Source organism: Scylla paramamosain, chromosome 10, assembly GCF_035594125.1.
Source record: "Scylla paramamosain isolate STU-SP2022 chromosome 10, ASM3559412v1, whole genome shotgun sequence".
In the NCBI taxonomy this organism is placed as follows: Eukaryota; Metazoa; Arthropoda; class Malacostraca; order Decapoda; family Portunidae; genus Scylla; species Scylla paramamosain.
In genome coordinates this window covers 5,800,001-5,816,593 of record NC_087160.1, presented here as the reverse complement: position 1 = coordinate 5,816,593, position 16,593 = coordinate 5,800,001, and the positions used below count along the sequence as shown (strand labels likewise).

The 16,593-nt window shown below is 38.8% G+C and overlaps 1 protein-coding gene across 1 annotated transcript in view; it reads right to left on the bottom strand.

Annotated features, from left to right (window-relative positions):
* Positions 1-2,870: 2,870 nt before the first annotated feature.
* The window catches only part of LOC135104165 (ubiquitin-conjugating enzyme E2 R2-like), a 30,492-nt gene continuing 16,769 nt past the window's right edge, over positions 2,871-16,593 (bottom strand). The window contains 4 exon segments of the mRNA XM_064011246.1: positions 2,871-5,072; positions 6,122-6,315; positions 6,861-7,003; positions 15,687-15,863. Of these exon segments, the coding sequence (XP_063867316.1) occupies positions 5,029-5,072; positions 6,122-6,315; positions 6,861-7,003; positions 15,687-15,863 (558 nt within the window). The 3' untranslated portion in view covers positions 2,871-5,028.

Sequence of the window (16,593 nt, the reverse complement as noted above, 5' to 3'; positions counted from 1 at the left end):
TAATTTTACTTGCTGCTGCTGCTGCTACTACTATTACTACTACTACTACTACTATTGCTGCTGCTACCACTACTACTTAGTCTTATAATATTAGTACTACAGAAAGATTTATTTACCAGATTTTAACAAGATATTTAAAGGGATGTAGGTTTTATAACCCCATTTCACAACGCTTCGCAAATGTTCAATATGTGCAGTTGTCGCACCACCTGTGACACGACACGCGTGAAGTTGATAGTACAGCAGCTCCTGCCAAACAGTGTGTAGTATGTCTTGCGTAACACTTTCCACGTCTCGCTGAATCTCTGTTTTACTTGTAGGAAGAGGGAGGGGTAATATAGATCAGTCCTATCACATAGCCCCATTGAAGAAAATCATAATCAAGTCAGGTGAACGTGGTGGCCATCTCGGTAGCACAAGGTCATTATCACTGACACGCCCGATACAACTCAAATAGATTCTCATTGAGACAAGCCCGCCCTCACAGTCATGCAAGCTTCCAGTGAGTTGTTAAAAGACGACGTGTTCATGCCCATTTGCAATGAGCTCGTCAAATAACCATTAACCAGTTATGTGGTATTTGCAGGTAAACATCGCCAGTCACGTTTCCCTCAAAAAAAAATCCATGAAGACGTTTCTTGGAGATGGCGCAGAACACATTCACTCGCAGAGAGTTCCATCATGTGCTGGATTGTGGCACGGGGATTTTATGTCCTCCAAATGGAACTGTTTGGAAGGACTGGTCTTTATCCCCCCCCCTCCTTTCCTGTAAACCTAGAGGAAGTACATCAGAACCATTGAGGCGCTGGAGAATGTTACGTAAGACATGACACACCGTGTTTGGCAGGAGCTGGAGTATCAAATTGACGTGTGTCGAGTCACAGGCGGTGCACATAATGAACTTTTGTGAAGCTTTGTAAATTCTGTAAAAAAAAAAAAAAAAAAAAAAAAAAAAAAAAAAAATATATATATATATATATATATATATATATATATATATATATATATATATATATATATATATATATATATATATATATATATATATATATATATATATATATATATATATATATATATATATATATATATATATATATATATATATATATACATATAATTTATTATTTTCAACATGCCTATTTAATTTTGTTTACCTAGCCTGGGACATGGCCACTCTGATATTCACATTTCAAATTATGTCAGATTTTTGGGGGTCACCCTGTACATGCTTTTCATACAATTTTTATTTTATTATTATTATTTTTTTATTTATTTACTTTTTTTTTTTACCATCAATATTCTTTGGGTATACCCACCCCCTTAGAAATCAAATTTACTCTCCAACTCAATTATTTAATACTAAAGTCACTTTCTTTATCATCAAATTCTGAAGCAGCCTCTCACTACCTCAATGGTTAATGAGAACATTCCTGATGTATCTGTCCATCTATCTATGTATCTCCAATATGGTGACATGCTAGGTGAACCTTTTCTTCTTCCTTTCCAAATATTTCCTTCTTGCTGGTTCAAGTGCTCAGCTTCTACTGGTTTTGGTTTCATACATGTACTACTCCTTTACTTTATCCCTCACCTGGGTAGTGGCCCTCTTCTCTCCTGTATGAAATCTTTCTTTGTTCTTCCTCTTTATCCTTTCAATGTGGCCATCCTATTTCAGTGTTTCATCCAATTACCCATTCTGCAACTTCACATTGGAATTCCTACTTGCACAGGTGCTGATACTGCAGCTCTTACACAGATCTTCATTTCCCTCATGTTATCATGGTCACCACATTCCCTTCTGAGATAGGTACCTAACTCATTTCCACAACATACACGGTGACTGCTGTGCTCTATCTCATGATCCCATCACTTATGTTGGCAGGAAAATACTATTCATTAAACTCTTCCTTACATCCATGAACACATTCCTCCCTTTCATAATCCTTGCAAGTCATCCTATGACACACTTGCCTTTCACAGCTCCGTTATTTATTTTCCCACCATCTCACCATGTTTATATATCACTATCCCCAATGAAAATTGTTCATTCGCAGATTTTTTTTTTTTTTTTAATCTCCATAAGAGCAAGGGAAGATGGGCACAGGTGGGTTTTACTCACAAATATCCACAACACACAACCCATACATAACTGGCTGAGATCTTCATTAAAATGGGATTGTATAGCCAAGATGTCATGCCTTACTTCATTATAGAAATTATGAAAATACAGATATGGGAGTTCTCAGTTCCATTTTTTTGATGCTCTTTTTTACAAGCAGGGAATAGAGTGACAGCATCCTCTGATATCTTTCCATCATCTGTGAAAGCTATAAAACACATTTCCACATACTCTCTTCCACTGTTATTTTTTTTCCTCCACATACATCAACTGAAAAACATGCTTTCATCAAGCATTTTAAGTACTAGACTAAACTTTCCTCTATTCATCACAGTTTTTTGTATGATACATCATTAATTCTAGCTTTATTCAGGACTTTTCAACCTAGAACATCCAGCCCCTCCTTTGACAACCTTAGTGTTACATCACCAGGAATACCAACAGGTACCATTATCTTTCTTCGTTTATGAGCCCATCCATTTTTATACCCAATACCTTTGCACTGCTTCAAATACCTAGCTGATCATTTCTTGCTGACATTTTTTTGAGGGGTGGAAAAGCCTAACATTTTTTTTTTTTTTTTCTTTTAACAAGTCTGCATTTTCACATGTTTCACATGTTCTCTTAGGTGTAGCATATCACCATTAACATGGCATGGATCTACCTTATCCCATTATGGCTTTTGAACTGGCACTAACTTTCTCCTATGGCAATGATTCAAGGGATGGAGCAAGAAATACTCAATGAGTTGTAACAATATTTTTATTACACTAAATGAAGCCTGCATCTCCTTAAATTACTTATCATACAAAAGTGCAGCAGTCTGTTTCCTGCTCAGTACAGCATTTCACACCTCTTTGACTTTTGCTTCCAATAAAAATATCTGCACTAGGAACAAAATACGACAGGTAAATACTTAAATGCTTAACGCACAAATCAACGTGATGTTGTAACTTTAAAAATATCATACATACAAAGAATATTTTTTGACACTATACTACAAAGAATGCTATTAAAAATCAGTTTCTAATATATCAATTCAAGGACTTTTATGGTGCAAAAAGGTATACTTTGTGAGGTCATGTGCCAATATCGTTATGAACTCTACTAAAGGTAATACTTTCAACATCATAACTGAGAGAACACAACAGAGAAATGAGCAAATGTCCATTCACAGGCATTGAGCTGCTGAAATGTTGTAGGAGAACTGTCACTTTAAACTCATGTTGTTTCCTCATCATGGTAACATGCCTCATATCATTTGTTCACAGAAAAGGTGATTATAAATATGACAATGAGTTATGTACAATGAATCTCCTGCAGTAAACCTCCTCCATTTAACTTTCAAGTCAACTCTTCCACATAGTCTCCCCTTGGGCAGCTTAGTTTGTGGAAAGTAAACTTCAAAGGGAGTCAATCAGAATTTACATTGTATACAAACAAAATTCCCAACACTCAGCATCTATGAAGGAAGCTCCAAGGTGGCCCAGAAAAGTGCCCATAAGGTGGTTGAAAAGTGGCCTAGGTGTTAGCTTAGCTTAACATGTGACCCACAGTGTGATATGCCCTCACTGTGTGGTTGGGTCATACTGAGGCCGTGTAGCAGAAAGTAGGTATATATCTAAATTTGGATGGATTTATTATTTGTGAAGTGGAAAAAAACTTGACAGGGGGAGTCATACTTTGCAGCAAGAATTTTTAAGAAAGGAAATGGAGAATTTTTGACATGGTATTAATGGCATACTTTCTCAGACATACACATTATCACTACTAGAAGTATTATCCTACACCACACACTGCTAACCTGAGTGTCCTCCTTCCTTACATTTTCTCACTGAAGCACTGTCAGGGAGGCAGGTCACCAAGCAACACAATGTCACATTCATCTCTATAATCACTCTTTCCTTAATGCCAATACTTTGAAACTTTCAGTGGAGGCAGTACATGTCTTCCATCCATAAAGTTGCTGTAATTGCACATTTTCTTTACATTTCAGACCCCTCTTCATTACACAGGTAATTCATGAAACAACCATCAAGTAATTTCTTATGCAACTATTCCTCTCATAACTTCACATTAAAAATTAATGATTTACCAGAAGATAAAATTGCAAAAATTATTTCACATTATTGTTGCTATTGTTATACCCAGAGTTCATAAACAGCTGGAGCAGTTTGAAGAACAAGTCAGGAACAAGACCAGTCAGGTTCCACACATTTCAATTCATGGAACACCACATAGTGTGGAAAACAGTTATTTACCATGTGTTCTGAGGGAACTTGACTCTCCTCAGGTCTGTACAGTCCAAGTTCTCAGCTGTATACCGTTAATTTTCACCTGTATGGAGCAAAGTCCCTTGTTGTGTGTAACCAAAAATTATGCATTTGGGAAAAGTCATTTCTTGTGTGACATTAAACCTTCAATTGTGGTGCAATGTCCTTGGCTGGGGATCAATGTGTGGGCTAATTTCTACTGTACTTGACCTCAGCTGAAAACAAAGTTCTTAGTCTAATGTGACACAGTCCAAACCAGCAAATTTAAGTCCTTAGCTGTATGGAACTAAACCTTCAGCTGAATGAGGCAAGTACCTCAAGTGCAGCCAAATGTTTAGTTCTGAGGAGCCTAGTCCTTAAAAGTATGGGGGCATAGTCTTCAGCTGTGTGGGGCCAATAGTAGTAAGAGTGTGAGGGAAGCATGATGTATGGGAGGAGGTGCGGTGGAAGTTTCCACTAACCTTCATCCTATATCACCACAGCACTTCAGGAGAAACTCAAGATCCATTTACATCGTCAGCAACACCATGAACAAGTATACCATGAATGACTTATTTTCTGTCTTCTATTCCTTATGGACGTTTAAGCACTCGAGCCGGAAACCAGACGTCCTCCAATGCCACCGCCAGCCTATCACGACTCTCCATTTCCACTGTCGTCACCGTCATCAATTTCTGCTGCCATAGTGAAAATGTATCAGCAAAGTCTCAATAAAGTCATAAAAGTTATATCAACTGAAAATACTATGTAACCATTACAATATTCTAGGTAAGTAATGTTCATAAGGGCAAGGGGTAGCAGTCACTGAATCTGCATGCCTAACAGGTGCACCAATATTAAGGAAAACTTCTATCAATGAAATATATTACCTCTGTATCTTTGTCTCATTAGTTGGTTGAAGGATACAGAATATGTCCTGTCCACACCCATCACTAACAATGACATCATGCCTTATGGAGTTCCCAGCCTCTTTTTTTTTTTTTTTTTTTTTTGAGTGGGGATCAAGTACACGAGTATATTTTGAAAATAATATAACCATTGACAAGCAGAATGCTGTGCAATATACCTCGTCTCTGAATATAATACTGTTCAAATTTTCTATATACTTTCAATGTTCTCTGCAAGCATTACAATCACACTGATCTGAAGTTGGTACATGTTACACATAATTTCTCCTGGTAACATGACCAAACACAAATGTGAATTACATACGAGATGCAAATCATCAGCACAAAAGACATGAATGTGGGAATACTGAGAAAAGTACAGAAGCTCAACAACTTTTTTGTTTACATTTTTCATAAATGTAAATGGAAGTTAAAATGAGAAAAACTTCCAATGATACTGAGTATTTCTCCAGGGAAGGAAAATTATATTTGCAAATTTTTCAAACAGTGAGGCCAATAAAGAAAGAGAAAGTGAGCAAGACAAAATTCTGATCTGTGAAGGTAAGCTTATTTGCTGGAGAAATGGCAAGTCATTTAATGACCTACAAGCTTCATTTAATTGTGTGTGTACTTTTTATCATGAGAGGCTCCATGAATATTAAGACTGTCTATAAAAAAAAAAAAAAAAAAAAAAAAAACGAGCTCTATTTCTTAATAGAACTGACTTTTAGCATGTTACATAAACTGAATAAACTTTGGTGCCCTTACAGGCAAACACATACAGTATAAACTTTAAAAAAAATATATATATGTACAATGACAAACAGGGGATGGCTAACCATTACCAGAAAGGTCCTCCTCCTCCTCTTCTTCGTCGTCATCATCAATATCATAGTCGTCATCATAGAAGTCGTACATGTCCACAGGCTCTGCGTCAGGTTTGACCTTGGTTTTGATGCAGTAATCCTCCTGCGTGAGCGGCACCACCACCCCGTCCCGCTCAGCCTCCACCCGTGACGACATCACTTGCTTCCTGCCACCACACAAACACATATTCATCAGTGACACACACACACAAATACATATCCACAGCAATAGACAGAAAACTACAAATACACATGCATCAGTGACATTCACACACAAACCTAACAATGGCACATATATACATGTTAGTATGAACTGGAAGAGAGGAAGGTTCTCTTGATATAAAGTGGCAAAAAAGATAAGTGAAAAAATGACAATAAATAAATAAATAATAGGTAGATAAGAAAACAAAAATATTAATGCAAACAGTATGAAGAAATTTAGTTTTCTAAAAAAAAAAGCATTAAAGAGTTGGAAACAAGACATGATGTTACAAAGGTACACGAGTTCAAACTAAACTGAATGAGATAAACAAAGGCAGTGTGACTTCATTCTCATCTTGATTACTGAATCATATTGGCATTATTCAAACAAATAAAATACAGTTCATTTTGAGTGAATCTTCTGCATACATGTATACAAAGCTTCTGTATGCATATGTGTTCTTTAAACAAAAACATGTACCCACCACTCACATCTCGCCTAAATACCAACCTTATGATGTTCTCATATTCTTTATCCTTCCCTTTGGAGTCTCGCCAGCGCCTGTACATTACTGAGGCGTCCACATTGGCCGGAGAATATGTGTTGGGTTCATTCAGCAGCGAAATCACCGATAGCAACACTGTGCGAACATTCTGAAATGGAAACAAGGTATTAAACTGTGCCCCAATTCTCTTTGCTTCAACTCACCTACTCATCCTCATATTTGTGTGTGTGTGTGTGTGTGTGTGTGTGTGTGTGTGTGTGTGTGTGTGTGTGTGTGTGTGAAGGAGAGGAACCAAGTGCTTACATGCTAGAGACACAGACAAAAGTTCATCTTATCAATAAGCAATTTCTTTACATTCAATAAAGAAGGATGCATCAAAACAAAACATCAAAATGAATATTCCTTAAATAGCAACTAGTATGTACAGGCAGTAGTAACCTCTTGCTTAAATGTCCTTCGCTTGTTTATATAATGATATGCTCTGATCCAGTGACCCTGCCCAACACTTAGCTGTCCTCTGACAGCCTGCCACTGGTGTGTGTGTGTGTGTGTGTGTGTGTGTGTGTCATTCTCATCCAAGCATGACACTCAATGAAAATGACACATGCATTTCCTGCTCCTGTGGTTTAGTGTAATTTCAATTATGTGGATACTTATAAGACATCGAGTTGAAGACACCTGCTGATGACTTCACTTTCTATGCAATAAATTTTTGAAACATTATTCATATGTATGTAAATACAAAGGATGAGTGACCTCAGCAAGGTAATAATACCCTTCTCATGACCAAACACTGATTTATCATTGATTACAGTAAAAAATTTCCATTAATTACACCGTGCTACTAGACTTGTCCCTAGATGAATACTTAAAGGATATGGAATACTTAAAGGATATGGAATAAGTCTTGTAATCACGAACAACAAAAACAACAAAAACAGCTTTAATTTCCAGAATGAAGTAACCAACTACTGTACATTAACTAGAATGGTTAAAAGCTTTGTTTTATCAGCTCTCCTCTTTTAGCTAACCTTTATTAAATTCACATTCCACTGCACTGTCAAACCTCTTGCTATCATCTACTGTTATATCCAAGGTTACAGCACTTCTAAAGTTAACTGCATTCCTTCTCCCTCCCATGGTCTTGCTGCATGAGACTCTACTTACTTTCAACCATATTCTGTCAAACTCCCAAAGATAGACTTTAACCATCATCTCTACTCTTTTATCTCTTTCACTGGTAAACTCTACAAGTCTCTACCTGTTTCAGTTTTTTCCTCTTTCTAGAACTTAAACAGTTTCAAGAGAGGAATATGAAAATGCCTGCAAAACTACACTGACTAACACTTTTTTCAATTCCATGCCGATACCACAGAGGGAGTGGCAGGTACTAAAGTATCTTAGGTACCATTAGTGAAGTGTGGTTCATAGGAGGGAGTGATGGCAGAACTGGTGTCACACAATCAGGGCAACTTTGGTATAAATCCAAGGGTCGAACCCCATGAACATGACATCAGTCTGAGTGTTAAACCTACTGATACTGCTGCTGTGAACAAGGGTACTGTGTGACAATAACACTTGTCAATATGGGAGTGGCTGCATGGTCACCAATCTTAAGGCTTGAGATATGGAAATGACAGGTAACCTCACCTCCCTACATAAAGACCCTTTCCTCCTCGACACATCATCCTCTTCCTTCATACAAGGGAATTTCCACAAAACCACCACTAATGTCAGTGGTCCTGATGTGATGAATTATGCATACATGACCACATAACCAGTATGGAATTCAAAGTTGAGTCTTAACTTCTTGGTAACACATTAGTGTTTTATGTTCCAATATGGATTGGTGATAAAAATTTGGTAAAGTGATACTAAACAGTCTGCTAAGAAACATCACTCAGCTGTTCAGGATGCATTTTTTATACTTTTCAGGCCATGAATCTTGGGTTCTTGCATTCCTGACCACTTCTCCTCCTTATAAGTATTAGTGATGATTATTTTTCCTGGAGCATCCCGTCTTGGGTTTCCTGGGAAGAATAACAAAGTCAGACACAGCCTTTTTCAACCACTTTTATTGCCTGTGATGATAGAACAACGTTAGGTACTCAACATCCACAGAAATTTCTTTCCAAGGCAATCCTTCCACTATCAGGATAAAAACTTTGGCCACCTCAGGATATGACATCCACTTGCCAGGCACCATGAAGATTGGAGAGAAATTCTGTGGTGCAAAGAAATGTATGTAAGGCAAACAGATGAGTGCAGACCTCCTGGCACACTCTCTTGTACAAAAAATTCTGAGATCACTAGCAGGAAATTCCTTCTCAGACTTGAGGCTTGCTAGAAATGAGAGAGAGAGAGAGAGAGAGAGAGAGAGGAGAGAGAGAGAGAGAGAGAGAGAGAGAGAGAGAGAGAGAGAGGAGAGAGAGAGAGAGAGAGAGAGAGAGAGTGAGAGAGAGAGAGAGAGAGAGAGAGAGAGAGAGAGAGAGAGAGAGAGAGAGAGAGGAGAGAGAGAGAAGAGAGAGAGAGATGAGAGAGAGGAGAGAGGAGAGAGAGAGAGAGAAGAGAGAGAGAGAGAGAGAGAGAGAGAGAGAGAGAGAGAGCATCATCTACAGTCTACTGCACAGAGCACAAAGCTGAAGCCTGTGCATAATACTAATGCATGTCTGGCCACCTAAATTTTTACATGTACTGTACAAAACAATGAGTATAAATATGGGACAACTGTTTTCAATATCTTGAGTGAAAAGATGAGTCACCTGCCCTCACACAACACTAAACTGTACCTTTACCCACCCTCACAACTCATAGCAATCATCTATTGCATACAGATTTAGACAACTTACTCTGGACAAGCAAAATGTTCATGAACTTCCTGTTAATATAATACTCTTGTCTTCCCTACATATCCTGCACAAAAAGAAATTAATATATACACAACTATAGCCCAGAACTCATTACAATGTGCTTCACATTAGCAAAAGCCCATCTGTTTGCACACCTGATATACCATAACACAGCTGTTAATAACTGAGAGTTCAAACATCAGTCTTCATCCAGTCACATTTCACTGTTTCCAGTCAGTACCAACGGAGGTAGTTTTACCATAATGCTGATAGAGCTTTGCTTTGGTACTTCATTCTGCTAAAGTTGGCCTCACAGTTTCAAACTTCCCTGCACATGTTTTTCAGACCAATCTGCCTCCTTCATATGTTCCTTTCTTTCACAAAAATAAAACTCTCTCCCCTCCATGTTACAATTCATGTTATATTTCATTAACATTATAAGGATGGTGGCAGTTGTGCAGCCTTGGCATGGAGAAATTATGATGCAGAGACATACTTTACTTCCCCAAGTGTTCACATGTAGATGAAAAAGCTGCATGACCAAGCATGAATAGACTTAAAAATTAAAACTTGTACTTGTGGTCAGTGGAGGAGGCATAACAAAAGAATAAACAGAAAATTTAAAGTAAAGGAGGAACAAAAGAATGAACAGAAGCTTCAAGGACTGAGTGAGGTAACACAAGAATACAAATTTGTTAAGTGTGGGGCTGATGAGGGGCAGTATCAGGATACTGAGGAGTGAAAAGAGTTAGGGGTGCTGTCCACCAACTTTCTCAGAGTCGAGACTTTTGGAAAGCAGAAATCTTCCTTTTCTCTTTGACAGAAGAGATGGTTCTCTGCACAGTATTCAGCTGCCTCACACCTTTGGACACCTACTCTAATCAGAGGAAGAGTTGGGGTGGAACTCTTTATTGCTAATCAGACTTTATTGGTATCAGACCAACACTTCCCAAACAGCCTTGCCTCACACCTAGAATTCCCTCATAGTATAAAGTAATATTTTATGGCACAGAACTGCAAGATAATCCTTATCATATGGGATTCCCACCTGTACTCTTGTGAGGCAGTTGGTTGCTGCTCTGAATAACTCTATCACAGGTGTCTTATTATCAACTGACTGTCTGATTTGAACCATTAACACACACCTGACACAACTAAATACACCTTGCATCAAGACATCACGGGCCATGCTTATGTGCATATCCCCATCCCTGCAGCGATGCTGTCTATCTCAGCCCTGCCCATCCACTGTCTCTCAGTTCCTTATGTAGAAGGGGACCATGCCTTGGTGTCCTCTGCACTCCTTCTTCTTAACATACATTGTCTTATTTTCTATCCTCTTGAATTATCTAACACAAATGCAAGAATGAAAACTTAGCACTCCTGCAGTACTAATTTCACTCTTGAGTCAACACAAATGCACAAATTAAGGGCAAAGATTTAAGTCATTACAAGTCTCAATCTTAAGTTTGTGGGATATAAGTGCTGGCACATTTCCTGCTTTCCAATCAAGATTACAGTGGAGCACAACAGGACTAATCTTTATTTCATTCTTCCCCTTTTTTTCTATGTGTAAGCTTGTGATAATTCTGATACTGATGAGCCAAAGCATCAACACCTTTCTCATGAGAGAGAGAGAGAGAGAGAGAGAGAGAGAGAGAGACGAGAGAGAAGGAGAGAGAGAGAGAGAGAGAGAGAGAGAGAGAGAGAGAGAGAGAGAGAGACGAGAGAGAGAGAGAGAGAGAGAGAGAGAGAGAGAGAGAGAGAGGGAGAGAGAGAGAGAGAGAGAGAGAGAGAGAGAGAGAGAGAGAGAGAGAGAGAGAGAGAGATGAGAGAGAGAGAGAGAGAGAGATGGAAAACACTATGAAACAAGATGAGTTGGAAAAACAAGAAATATTAAGAAATATTATGATACATATGAAGGAAAGATGAGAACAGAAAGGAAATACAAAGAGAAAAATGATAACAAATGAGATTGCGAAAGGAGTAAGAGGCAAAAATGTATGAAAATAAAAAGAATAAATAAAAAAAATATGTAAAAAATTAAACAATATATGAGGAAAATCTAACTGCACTGGTGAGTAGTACTGAAGACAAAATAGATAAAAAGAGGATGCCTACAAATTTTTTAAGCACTAGAATGTGAGACTGAGAACAAGTTATGAAAGATCAAACAAGGGTGAACAACAAAATCTTGGGAGGAGGAAAGTGACACACATGAAACTTGGGAAATCACATAAAGAGAATAAGTAAGATAACGATAGATCAGATTATGCAAACATCACCAAACGGGGAAATATGGTTGTTACAAATCACGCAAGTCACAGTAACAGTAATGGCTAAAATACTGGAGATGTAGATTATGCCAAGGAAAATATTGAAGAAGTGAAATGCTAAACTAGAAAGTACGTAACTTATAAATGCATGATTTGAATAAGCAACAACTAATATGATGGGAACAGTCAAGTCAAGCTAGACACCCCCACTAGCACACAATAGAACATCAGGAACCCTTTTCACAGCTACACAATTTCCTCCTTAATCACCTACAATTTTTAAACTCTCTCATTCATTCAACAGTCTCTATAGGGCTAGATAAGATGAAAAGTTGCCTCATATGCTCTTTTTTTTCTGTGTCCCTGCAGACAGTTTCTTAGAGCTCTGAAAGTTAACAAAGGACAACCCACAGCTGTCTCAGGCTTAATAAAGGAGTTCCTGGAAGAACCTAAAAAAGTTACTTCTAAGTAGAAACACACTACTACTCACTGGTGACCTGAGTGACACCACATAACAGGAAGAAAAGGAATAAAGGAAGTTGTGCAATTAAGAAAGAAGGCAAACCACCTGGCTTTTCCTAGAGAAACATGATGACATACATATTCTTAAGAGGCTAGTGAAGAACAGAGTAGGAAGGAAATGAATGTTTAAGAATAAACTGGAGACATTAAATATGAAGATAGTGTAAAAATAAGAATCTAATTAAGGTTTGAAGAGACAGAATGAATGTACAAAGCCAAAGGTACAAAGATTATGAGTTGGAAAACATTATACTACACAGTGAGAAAAGGAAAAATGTTTGAGCTCGTGAATGACCGAGGCAGTAATGTTTTGAAACATGTAATGAATAACAGATTAGTAGTCAATACTATATAAGTAGTGTACATAGCTTACTTCACCAACAATTCAAAGGTTATCACACAAGTAAAATGAGTTGCTGATAAATGAGCAAGAATTTCATGCGAGAAAAGTTATGAAAACAGAGAGACTGGCTCAGCTCCATGGCTTGTGGATGAGTTTTGACAGAATGTGCTCAAACAGCTGACATGATCACTCCATGACATCATAGACAAGCCTCTAAAATGAAAGTACCAGAAAACTGAAAGGGAGGCCATAGTACAATACACATGTATGAGGGAGAGACAAACACTTACTTAAGTACAAGTCAGTGTCTCTATTAATGAAGGAGTTTTTGGCTTGTGTTGGAGAACTAGACTTGGCATAGTTCCAGGCAGAAATATAAAGAGCATGAGATTCTGGTGATGGAAGGCTCAAGTACCTTTTGTGGGCCACCTCTCTATCATGTATAGCACAAGAACAGGTTTTTATATTTGGACTCGGTAATCAAATTGTTGTTATGTGCCAAGACACTAGGGAGCTTTAAGAGAAGATTAGACAGATTTATGGATGGGGATGATAGGTGGAAATAGGTAGGTATATTTCCATACAGGGACTGCCACGTGTAAGCCTGGTGGCTTCTTGCAGCTTCCCTTATTTCTTATGTTCTTAAGTTCTATCCTTGTACAGTCTATAGTTTTCTTGGAAAATGGAAAATTCCTGGCTGGATATGACTATTCTTAAAATGGATGGAAGATTAAAATGTTTAAAAATCAGTCAACAGCAATTGAGTGGCTGGTGTACCTGAAGGGGTCCCACATCCTTACCATTCCTCTGATTGGCCATGGAAATGACTACATTACTTAGCTGCATTGATATATTCAAAATAAATTCTCAAGTCATACAACAAACGACAGATGCTAATATAAATGAAAAAAAAAATAAATAAAATAAATAAAATAAATAAATAAATAAATAAACTTGCATAAGTAGTCTAAGTCCCCAACTCATAAATGGAGATAGTAAAAAAGATGCCCAGCTGAATGCATCAAATGAAGAAAGATGAGTAAGAAAACATTTGGTAATAGATATCTGATAAACAAATGGTACATCCACTTGACATACTGAAATGTTTTCCATAACAGAAGCACTGACATTTCCAAATGGTAGTATAGAAAATAAGTTACAACCAAACAACATCCACAAGTAAAAAAAAAAAACATGAAAAGAAGACCTGGACAGGAAATTTGAGCTCTGACAAGACTTTGTATCCTGTTGCAACTAGCTATGTGGGCTACACACACACACACACACACCACTTAAGTGTACATTGCTCTGTTATGAGTTATTCATCTTTTTCTTAGTTTGGTCTTGATTGCTATAATTCTATTTTTCAAATTTTTGTGAGAGAGAGAGAGAGAGAGAGAGAGAGAGAGAGAGAGAGAGAGAGAGAGAGAGAGAGAGAGAGAGAGAGAGAGAGAGAGAGAGAGAGAGAGAGAGAGAGAGAGAGAGAGAGAGAGAGATAACAAATATGGTTATATCCTGTTTTCTGTGCTTGTCTTGATCTTGCACTCAGATATACAAAACTGCGACTTTGGACTTTCATCATTACCAGACTCCACTGGTGGCATCTTTCCCCTCACTGGTACACAGGCCTCCCCACTCATGTCCCATTCACCAGTTCACAATTCAGCACTCTTGGTTATGCACAAATTCATCCCACCCAGAAGCAAAAGATTTAAATAAGTGAAAGAAATGACATGAAAATCTAGTACTATGAACACAACTACAACACTATTCACCGATACAATTCTGAAGCTGTCAACCCCTCTTCACCTCTGATAACTTCAAACACAGAGGAAAGGGAATGACAGCAAATAATCATTCCAACAGTCCATTTCAAAATCCAATAAGGGCCCAGTCAACCCTTCATCCATGGCCTGTTGCTGTGGCACCTATACCCAATCAGTCAATCAGTACAATGCTACACAAAGTCACCACTCCTGCCTATTCCCCAAGACCTATTGATACAAGGGAGTGGGCTGTGCACTTCCCCCTCCCTCTCCCTCTCTCTCTCTCTCTCTCTCACTTGCTTACGCCTCCTCAAACAACACATTCTCAGCAATCAATCAGTCCATAACAGTGCTACACAAACCATATCAGCTTATCCCCAAGAGCTACTGATGCAAGAGATGATGGACTATGCACTTCTCTATCAATGGTTTGTCTCCTTGTAAACACATTCCCTGAGTAAATGACAGATGCCATGAGGTGGACTATGCACCTCTCTACCACTAGCTCATGCCTCCTTGTAAACAACACATTCCTAAAGCAAATAATACGAGTGATCAGCTTATGTCAGTGGAGAAAAAAATCAAGGTGGAATGCTTTTCTCCTTGACACTGTGATGGTATTAATAGATAAAGAAGCCGATGGTATTAATAAAGAAGCCAATGGCCTTGTATCCTATCATAGGTTGGAGAGAGAGAGAGAGAGAGAGAGAGAGAGAGAGAGAGAGAGAGAGAGAGAAACTATGTGGGGATTCAGGGACTCTGTGAGGATTCAGTGTATGTGTTTAAGGTGTTCAGTGTCTATATACAGGATTCAGCACCTATGTAAGGAACTCAGTAATTCTGAAGTGTCATGTGTGGTGGGATTCAGAGCCTGTGCAAGGGGCAAGAACCTGTCTGGAGGATTAAGGACATATGTTGGCGTTACAGTGCCTGTGTTGGGGAATTAGTGACTAGGCGATTTGTAACCTATGTGGTCTCTGCAGTACCTGTTTAAGGCAAGTCAGAGAAATGTTCATTAATCAAAAGCTGAGCTGCTGGAGTGACAATACTCCAACAAGAAGAAGAGTGTCAGTACCTGTGTGGGGTTCCAGCGTTCGCAGGGCAACTCGCCGCTCTGGGGGTCGTCGACGGGCGGGTGCAGGATGGAGATGCACAGGTCGCCATTCTCGTACACGTTAGGATGCCAGACCTTGGTGAGGAAGCGGACGGAAGGCGGGGAGTAGGGGTAATCCGGCGGGAATTTGACATGTGCCTGCAACCGAGGAAAAATACGTGAGTCAGTGAAGAGTACTACGTCTTGAGGATGTCTATTAAGTTAAGGAATAAATATGACGTGTGCCTGCAACCGAGAAGAATGGATGAGTCAGTGTAGGAACACGTGTTAGGGGGTATGCTGAGGTAAGAGTGAATTTCCCTGAAACCAAGGAAGAATGAGAGTCAGTGGAAAAAAATAAATAAAATAAGTACGTTTTGGGAGTCTGTTAGGTAATTTCCCGTGTCTGCATCCGGAGAGAGTGTGAGTACGTGGAGAGAGTTCGTGTGAATTCGACTAGTGCCCATAAACAGGGGAGAAAAGCGAGTGTGCGAAGGAGAACACGAGTGAGAGTGTGTTAGTGGGTGACTGGGTGTGTCGGCAGTGGTATTCTATTGCACTGCTTGTTGTCAATGTCTTACTTACTGCCGTCGTGGCTAAGCAGGCCGGGGATGAGAGCTTTCGTCTCGCCCTGATAACTAAGGTAAACACGCTCTTGCACACTCTCTCTCTCTCTCTCTCTCTCTCTCAATGCGTGGTGGTCAGCTATTTAGGAACAGGAAACGCAAGTAGTACACGAAACGGCGGTTGGTCCCCACAAAGCACAGGTTCTTACGAGTATCACACTTTTCCTTGTAGTGACGTCATCTTCGCATTTTAATAATTCTATCCATATACGTATAAACCAGGTTGCGATATACCTTCAAGAGAATACATCCTTGACTAGAGG